General features: G+C 50.6%; 1 protein-coding gene across 2 annotated transcripts in view; it reads right to left on the bottom strand.

Annotated features, from left to right (window-relative positions):
- The window catches only part of LOC105920175 (calpain-1 catalytic subunit-like), a 19146-nt gene extending 11906 nt beyond the window's left edge, over window positions 1–7240 (bottom strand). Inside the window, exons 1-3 of one of the 2 annotated variants that reach the window (XM_036137688.1) lie at window positions 7122–7240; window positions 5697–5949; window positions 5533–5602 (exon numbers count right to left, since the gene is read on the bottom strand). In XM_036137688.1, the coding sequence (XP_035993581.1) occupies window positions 5533–5602; window positions 5697–5933 (307 nt within the window). In that variant the 5' untranslated portion in view covers window positions 5934–5949; window positions 7122–7240. Of the gene's footprint in view, window positions 1–5532; window positions 5603–5696; window positions 5950–6581; window positions 7039–7121 lie in introns of those variants that run through there. The other variant, XM_036137689.1, reaches the window with a different exon arrangement.
- Between the last annotated feature and the right edge of the window lie 2330 nt (window positions 7241–9570).

Below are 9570 nucleotides of genomic sequence, written 5' to 3'. Positions count from 1 at the left end.
GCCCCTCTGCTGCCCCTCTGCACCTCCGCTGCCCCTCCACCCCTCCGCTGCCCCTCCGCTGCCCCTACACACCTCTGCTGCCCCTCTGCTGCCCCTCCACCCCTCTGCTGCCCCTCTACACCTCTGCTGCCCCTCTGCTGCCCCTCTGCTGCCCCTCCGCTGCCCCTCTGCTGCCCCTCTGCTGCCCCTCTACACCTCCGCTGCCCCTCTGCTGCCCCTCCGCTGCCCCTCTGCTGCCCCTCTGCTGCCCCTCTGCTGCCCCTCTGCTGCCCCTCTACACCTCCGCTGCCTCTCTGTTGCCCCTCTGCTGCCCCTCTGCTGCTCCTCTGCTGCCCCTCTGCTGCCCCTCTGCTGCCCCTCTACACCTCCGCTGCCTCTCTGTTGCCCCTCCGCTGCCTCTCCGCTGCCTATCTGTTGCCCCTCCGCTGCCCCTCTACACCTCCGCTGCCTCTCTGTTGCCCCTCTGCTGCCCCTCTGCTGCTCCTCTGCTGCCCCTCTGCTGCCCCTCCGCTGCCCCTCTACACCTCCGCTGCCTCTCTGTTGCCCCTCTGCTGCCCCTCTGCTGCTCCTCTGCTGCCCCTCTGCTGCCCCTCTGCTGCCCCTCTACACCTCCGCTGCCTCTCTGTTGCCCCTCTGCTGCCCCTCCGCTGCCCCTCTGCTGCCCCTCCGCTGCCCCTCTGCTGCCCCTCTGCTGCCCCTCTACACCTCTGCTGCCCCTCTGCTGCCCCTCTGCTGCCCCTCTACAGACCTGCAGACCTGTTGCAGATCTGCAGGCTTTCTGCTTTGATCAGCAGTCAGGATATAAATGCTGCAGAAGACACCTGCAGGTGAAACCGTCTGAGCTGGTTTAAAGCTGCTTGCTGCTGGTTGGAGTTTGATGCCAAGCTGACCTCAGATCACATGATGAAGATGATGAGTGCGGAGGAAGATGAGCTCATGTTCCAGGAAGTGTTTCTGCTGCAGACTGCAGAGTCCATTATCCTGATGGCCCATTAATGTTGAATAGAAGGCTGCAGATGTTTTCCTCTAATGCAATCTCCATCAGCAGACGGCCTCTCAATGATCAATGCTGCCTTCAGGGCCCGTCGGTAATAATGGGCTTCCCAGATGTTTACTGCTGTTTACTTCACTTCTTCAGGCAGCAGGTAAAGCAGGAACTGGGTGTATAATAGATGCTCAGTTTGTTTGTTTGCTCTAAGTGGCTCCTGAAGGGAGAGCACTGATGCATGATTCATGATTATTAGGAAATATTAATTATTAACCAGGACACAGTCGCTGTTTGTTGCTGATAACCTTTTATAAAAGGCTTGTGTTTGGGGCCCCTGGCTGGTTAAAGCTAGTGGAAGCTTTGAGGCTCCTGGATGATGGAGGCCAGTAGATGTTTAAAATAGAACAGAATAAAGCTTTATCTGCCTGTATTGAGCAAATTTAGTGTATCAGCAGAAAATGACAGGCAGAATGAAAGCAAACAGTTACATTGGTAAAATAGAGACTGGATAGTGATGACAAAAATAAATCCAGTTTGTTAATAATGTTAATAATAAATCTTCCTCAAACTCTAGGGTCACCTGTGGAGTACCACAAAGTTCAGTCCTTGGACCAATTCTATTTACTATATATATGCTTCCGATTGGCAACATTATCAGACAGCATAGGATTAATTTCCACTGTTATGCTGATGACACTCAGCTATATTTATCCATAAATCCTGATGAATCCAATCAATTACTTCGACTGCAGTCATGTCTTGACATCAAAAGCTGGATGACTTTAAATTTCCTGCACTTAAATTCTGACAAGACAGAAGTTGTAATCTTTGGAGTCTTTGAAACATAAAAGACCCTGGAAGCTAGTCAGGCTATGAAGAAGAATTAAGCATCTTTATTGTCATTATGTGTCCCTATGACCAAACAATACAGATTACACATAACAAGCAGAGACAACAAGACATGATGTTTCTAAACATCAGAGCTGCTGACTCTGGGTGGTGCGTCGTTAATCGTCTTCTGAACGATAGGGGCTCTTATACGCGTAAGGCCTGTTGACGTTTGAGGCTATTGCTGTTTGAGGCTATTGCTGTTTGAGGCTATTGCTGTTTGAGGCTATTGCTGTTTGAGGCTCCTATGTGTTCAGAGGGGACGTCTGAGCGTAATGGACGTTTAAAAGCTCCAGAGCTCTCTGTGCCTCTCTGATGGTGCACATATTGTTCAGTAGTTCCAGTAAGACCATTGATCGTTAGTGATGCAGGTAATTGGTCCACGCAGTCTGCAGTGTGATGCCGGCATCGTCCAGCAGGTGGAGCCAAAGCAGCAGAAAGGACAAGGCTTTTCCGGAGTTTGTGTTTTTAACCTAATTAGAGCTTAGCATCGACTCTAAAGGTTTGTGCCAACTCCAAACAATATCCTAAAAACGGATCCACCAGGTCAGGCTTTGGTCTCCTTAAGGCCAGCTGGACAGAAACGTTCCTAAACGGAACCGCATCAACAAGCACAGAGACCCTGAGGGCCCACCCTGAGGGCCCACCCGTCGGTTCTGACTCACAGGCTGGGTCCTCTGTGTCAGTCAGTGTTTGCTGTGGCAGCAGCAGGGCGAGGTTAACGTCCTGCTTCCTGCTGACTCTTTGCTCTGCCGCTGAGCGTGCAGAGAAGTCTCAGGTGTGACAGCAGTCTCACCTGCAGCTTTCTAACAAACACAGAGAGGATCCACCCGCTACACAGCAGCCACCACTCCGGTTCTGCTTCTAGGAAAGCCGTTTGTGTGCCTCCCTGTTCTTGGAAAGCTGTAAGGCCTTGTTCAGCCTGTTCTCCCAGTGCATGCTGGGAAATGTGAAGCAGATCTTCAGCTCCTTTCCTGACTGTGCAGGAAGTCTGAACACCAACGTAAACAGATGTGACAGATATGGATGAAAATGCTGGAGATGCTTCCTTAGCACATTTAGGATGTGGTGGTTCTGCAGAACAGAGGATTCTCCGTGCCCTGCAGGGTTCTGGTCCAGATCGGTCCAGATTTCCTCTGAGGTGGAACCAAACTACCAACACAACACGGTTCATGACAGGCCCGGAGCTCCTTGATCCATTTTCACTTGCAAACTTTGTGATTAGTTTTCAGAGTCACGACAGAACAAAACGGCAAAGAATCCCAGACAACAAACTTTTAAAAACCAGTAAGAGGATCTAAAAGGTGAGTGTAAATACACCGGCAGCCAGTGGAGGGAAGCCATGGTGGGGGGGGGGTCCTCCCTCTGACCCGCTCCAGGTCCCAGCCTGGCGGCAGGGTTCTGGACCGGCTGGAGACGTTGCTGGGAGGACTGGCTGACTCCCAGGTAAAGCCCGTCTCAGGAGTCCAGTCAGGACGTAATGAAGGCATGAGCTGCTGATTCAAGGTTCAGACAGAAGCTCTGCCTTTGCCAGCTGCTGGCGAAGATAAAAACTGGACTGGAAGAGAAGAGAAATCCCTGACAAATACCTGGTTATGGTTTATTTCCAGGCGGGGGCACCATGAAAGGCTAGCCCCGCCCTGATCTCACCTTTAATCTGAAAACATGACGCTAGCTTGGGGAGTCCGGCCTCCGTTTCCTCGTGTAGTGAATCACCATGAAACGATCAGATGATTCATTTAAATGCACATTAACAGTCATGAGAAGCTTTCCATCGAGCATTTATGGTTGAATGTGGGCGTGTAGAGGGCAGAACCTGAGGAGGAACCTGCTACCAGACATCTGGGATCTAGAAAGGGAAATTGCTGCTGTGTGAGGGTTTCTTGGTGGATGTATACTTTTAGCTTAGATCCTACTTAATTCTTTAAAATGAGGCCCTAGGAAAATCTGGATCAATGAAAGGAAGACAGGAGTTCTACTCTGGTTCTCCACAGGGCTGGGTCCGGAGCCCCTTCTGGTTCTCCAGCTCTACGTGTGACTGCGTCTCTTCAAACATCAGCGTCCAGGTTAGACGACAGGAAACGAGATGAAACCCTGGGGGGGGGGGGGGGGTCCAGAGACTCTCAGCATGGAGCTGAGCCCACAGCCTGAGGCGGAACCAGCTAAATTAAAGAGAACGTGCTGGACAGCAGGAGGCCGAGGAACCCGGTCCTCTGTGCAGGAACAGGCCGAGTGGAGCGAGGCTCCCCACGCTGCTCCTCACATGTTCACGTCTGCAGACGTAAAAACAGACGCTGCTGTGTAATCAGAAACGTTCCTAAACGGAACCGCATGAACAAGCACAGAGACCCTGGGGGCCCACCGGTCGGTTCTGACTCACAGGCTGGGTCCTCTGTGTCAGTCAGTGTTTGCTGTGGCAGCAGCAGGGCGAGGTTAACGTCCTGCTTCCTGCTGACTCTTTGCTCTGCCGCTGAGCGTGCAGAGAAGTCTCAGGTGTGACAGCAGTCTCACCTGCAGCTTTCTAACAAACACAGAGAGGATCCACCCGCTACACAGCAGCCACCACTCCGGTTCTGCTTCTTGGAAAGCGTTTGTGTGCCTCCCTGTTAGGGGGACTGCCTACCAGCGAGGGACGCAGGCTGCACAGCGGCACACAGCGAAGCTCTGCAGGAAATAATAACGAGTTCTCTCCAGCGCTCTGCCAGGAGGTTTAAAGTCAGATAAACGACTTTAAAACAGCTTCAATCCCTGGAAAAATACCAGCACACTATTAATTATCACTGCTTTTGGACCTATACCTCTGCATATACTGTGTATATTATTTAGAATTTATCACTTTTACAGTTTCATTTTTAACTGAAACTTTCCTGAAGGTTGATACATTTTCACTGAAATATAAAAGTTTTAAAATGACAATAAAGACTCTGAGTTGACTTGATTAGGAGGAAATAAGGTCCGGATCCAGGGAGGCAATGATTACGGAGGCCGACTCTGTTTCCCTGAAGTTTTCTGACTCTGAAGACAGAAGACAGTCCAGTTCTGAATAATCCCAGAACTCTGGAACTAGTTTTGGGTTTTAAAGCTAGGGTCGGCGATTTTGATGGAAGTTTCCCTTTTTGAATAGCTGCTATGCACAAGACCGACTTCCCTGATCTTCTGCTCTTCAGGGGGATCGCGTGAAAAAAAGAGCAGAGCAGAACCAGAACTCTGACCAATCCCTGCTCTTCGGGCCGAACGACAGAGATTGGTCAGAGTTTTTACAGGCCTGCAGCTTTCACAGGGAATGTGTGAATAAATAATGTATTCAGGATGGAAGGACGATTTTACCCAGTAAGTGTTTCTGAACAGGATTACCAACTATAGCTTTAAAGGCCAGAAGCTTTCAGAAGCTTTCTCTGCTTTTTCACAATAAAAGCACCTTGTTATGGTTCCCCTGACTCAGCGCGTTGATGCCGTGGTGACACAGCTAACGCTAATGCTAGCTGTCAGCGGTGAAACCGGTGGCAGGTCGCCATGGTGACACAGCATGGTGACACAGCTAACGCTAATGCTAGCTGTCAGCGGTGAACCGGTGGCAGGTCACCGTGGTGATAGTGGGATGTACTGAACCAATGATGTGCTGAGAAGCAGGTCACATGACCTGCAGACAGACTCACCCAACGCCCCCTGAGAGACGTCGGTCCTGGTGGCTCCGCCCACAATGAACTGCGGGTCAGCTGACAGCTCCTGGAAGATAGAGAAATGACATAAGCATGACCTCACTTCCTGTTACTGACAGGAAACAGCAGCTAATCAGTCTCACGCTGGTTCTGGTTCTTACCGTGGGTCTCTTCCACTCCACTCCTCGTGTTTTGGCGCTGAGAGGTCCAAGTTCCTTAAAGCCCAGTGAGGCGGGTTCTGCTGGGAACATGGGGTCCTGGAACAGGGTTCTGTTCTGCAGGCACTCCTCCTTCAAGGCCTGGTAGTCCTGGTTCATGAACTGAACCGCTTGCTGGACGGAACCTAACCCTCCGGCTCGGTTCCGGTCATGTTGGATCCGTCCTGATACACCAACCATCCTGTTCCCAAACCCGCTACAGAGAGGAACAGAACCCCATCAGTGGAACCAGAATCTGGTTCAGAAGGCTCTGAATCAGAACTATTTTGCATGTCTGAAACAAATCTGACATGTACAACTAGAACAGAAGCTGCTCAGAACCAGTGTAGATGTTTTAAATCAGATCAGAACTAGTCCAGATGTGCAGAACTGTGTTAAATGTGCAGAATCTCCTGAGTTCTTTGTGCTCGGCTTTTTGGTAGCTTTGTTGAACTCTTTTAACCGGTTTTGGATCAGAACCAACCTCTCAGCAGCTGCTGCCTGAACCAGCACTAACAGAGCTGGGAACTGAACCCACTTCACATTTGGACCTTTTTTCCTGGAACAATGAAACGGGCCGGTCTGCTGAAGCTCTTTGGGTTCTGGTGATTTGATTAGGAGGCACAATCTGACAGATTTTAGAAGAATTGGACCAAACTGAGATCAGAACCAAGATAAATGAGATCAGCGTGTCATAAAAATAAACAGTGAATAAAATCAGAGATGACCAACCGTCAGCAGAACCAACGGGCCCAGAAGTTCTGGTAGATGAGAGCAACTGGACCCAGAGCGGAAAGTAAACAACAAACAGAACCTGAGAGTGTGAAGAAGCTTTCTGCTCCCTTTTACCTGTACTGGACCCAGAGCTGGTTCCTTGTGTCTGGTTCTGAGGGTAGCAGACCGTCCTGCTGCTGGTTCTGGTCCAGATAAAACCACAGACTCTGCAGTAGAACCACTGGTGATCTGGATGTTCTACCCTGAACCAAGCTATGTGGACCTCATCTGGCACCAGGGTCTGTGATGAACACCAGAACCTGCTGACGCTGGACTGGACCGGACCCCAGACCGAGCAGAACTCCTGGCAGAACTCACCTACATCTGATTCAGTCAAACTGATCTCAGATCAGTGAGGACCACCTGGATCCCCTCAACATTCTGCTGGAATAAAGTTCTTCAGAACCTTCTGACGCTCCCAAACACCACGTGACCTGTGTTCTGTCTCGAACCTTCAGGTAACACCTGTCTGCGCGCGCATCTGGACGCCTCTGATTGGTTAAAAACGTGCATCTGATCAATTAAATGATAACAGTGAGATCAGCAGTCCGGACCGCAGCTTCCAGAGCGAACCGGATCGGAACACAGCTTCAGTCCCACCAGTCTGTCACCCACCTGCTGTTCTGCTGCCAGCGGCTCCGTGTCGGGATGCGCAGAGTTCTGCAGTCTGTGGTTCCGGATGCTGCTGAGGATGCTCCGCTGCAGCACTCAGCACCGCCCGACGGGAGGGGCGGGGCTCCAACACACGTTACGTCATGATGGGGGGGGGGGGGGGGGGTTAAAGAGCCCTCTCAGCAGGAATCAGGGCCGGTGGTCCAAACCGGTTCTGATTCTGACTCATCATTGGTTCTTCTTTCATGGAAGGGAAAAAGCTGCTGGGGGGGGGGGGGTTCTGGTGAAATGTTCTCTCATCATGATGAGAGAACATTTCACCAGAACCGAGCTACCTAAGAAAGTTCTGAAGGTGCACAGAGAGGACGTAGGTTCTGAAAGGGACATGGGTCCATTTTAAATTAAGCTTGTGAGGTTCTGAACAGAGGAGATCATGGGGGGGGGTTCTGCCTGTAGAACACTATCAGAAAGACTTAAGTAAACATCTACTAACACCACCCCTGGTGGCGCTAACGGGGAAACGTGCGGCCTCCTCAGCACCTCTGACCCATTCAGAACCGCGGTGCTATCATGATCCACATCAGAACCTCACGGTGTCCCACAGGTTAACAGCTAATTTAAATTAATAATAATAATTTCATAATAATAATAATTAAATTTTAATAATAATTAAAATTAAAGTTAGTTGCTTTAATTGCTGGAAACATGAAACTCCTGGTTTAACGCTGCACGCTGGATGCAGCGCTGCTGGAGGAGTTTGGAGATGGGGAGGCGGTTTCAGGGCCCAGATGTTTCCTGACCCATAATGACTGAGATGCTGCTTTAATAATAATAAATTATACATTTGATTTAAAAGCACCGTTCAGAGCACTCAAGGACACTGAGCAAACAAAGCCAGATAAAAACAACAGGATTCACTCTGGACCAGACGTGGTTCTGGTGTCTGCAGGGAGAGGTCCAGAGTCTGGGAGCAGAGAGGGAGAAGGTTCTGGTTCTGGTTCTGATGGAGGAGAAATGTGAAGGAGACCAGAGAGGCAGGAGGAAAGCGGTTCTGGACAGTCTGGAATGGGTCCAGAAGGATTTCTGTTCTGAATCTAACCGGGATGAATAAGGAGGTTCTGGTAAAAGTTCAGGACAGTACCGCTCAGACCCATCCAGGCCCGGCTGTGGAGCGCACCGTCAGCTTCCTAAAAGGCCTCTTCATCAGGGACCCTCCTCCTCCTCATCTGGCACCAGCAGCAGGTTCACGTTCAGCTCTAACCTCTGATTTACACATTTAATAAACTCCTTTCTGGGAAGTTTTTCCACTTTCTTTGTCATTATAAACCATAAAATAACAAAGATCAGCTGATTCATCTTAACCCACATTACGATGCCTGAGGCGCTCTGACCATGTCTGGTCTAATCAGGGCGGGTAGAGGGCAGAACCTGAGGAGGAACCTGAGGAAGAACCTGAGGAGGAACCTGAGAAGGAACCTGAGGAGGAACCTGAGGAAGAACCTGAGAAGGAACCTGAGGAGGAACCTAAGGAGGAACCTGATGAGGAACCTAAGGAGGAACCTAAGGAGGAACCTAAGAAGGAACATGAGGAGGAACCTGAGGAGGAACCTAAGGAGGAACCTGAGAAGGAACCTGAGGAGGAACCTGAGGAACCTGAGGAGGAACCTGAGGAAGAACCTGAGGAGGAACCTGAGGAGGAACCTGAGAAGGAACATGAGGAGGAACCTGAGGAGGAACCTGAGGAGGAACCTGAGAAGGAACCTGAGGAGGAACCTGCCACCAGACCTTCTGGTGCTGCTGGTGTGAGTGAGCATGGGCTTAGACATCTGGATTTTGCTCTTTGTTCACATGTGTCCTGTTTCTGCTAAATTCAGAACTAGAATAACCAAATTTAACGGACCTGTGTTGGATTCTGGTCCAAACTCTCCAGGTTTTCTGTTCGGTTCAATAATTTCTTCTGGATCAGTTTATGGAGCTAAAAATCACCAAGATTCTTCTTCTTCCTTCTTTGTGGTCGTCTCCTGTCCGTTCATCGTTCATCTTCTCTTGATGCCACCAGAGATCATCAGAAAACTGATACATGTGAGGACATGCAGGGTGAGCTTTACCCGGGGACAGGTGGTCCTCATCGAGGACTGTCCACAGCGAGGACTGTCCCTGGGAACCGGGGACGTCCTCCCGCTGGCTGTGAGCACGCATCCTTCTGCTCTGTCCTGACTGCAGATTCGTGGTCGTACTGCAGCGTTTCTCTGTCGTCTCTCTGACCTGCTGCTCCTCCAGGCTCTCCTGCGACGCTGTGAGCTACGTAACGAGGCCTGGCAACCTGACAGGGAGTCAACTCCTCCCTACGCCAAGGAAACCAGACGGGGGGGGGGGAACCTTCTGACCTACAGGCCCTCTAGCAGAAAGACAGGCAGAGGGAAATCATCCAGCTCATTGTAATTTACCGTCT

This window comes from Fundulus heteroclitus, chromosome 5 (genome assembly GCF_011125445.2).
Source record: "Fundulus heteroclitus isolate FHET01 chromosome 5, MU-UCD_Fhet_4.1, whole genome shotgun sequence".
NCBI classification, from domain to species: domain Eukaryota; kingdom Metazoa; phylum Chordata; class Actinopteri; order Cyprinodontiformes; family Fundulidae; genus Fundulus; species Fundulus heteroclitus.
Note: the sequence above shows the minus strand (reverse complement) of the source record. Positions and strands in the feature narration are given on the sequence as shown.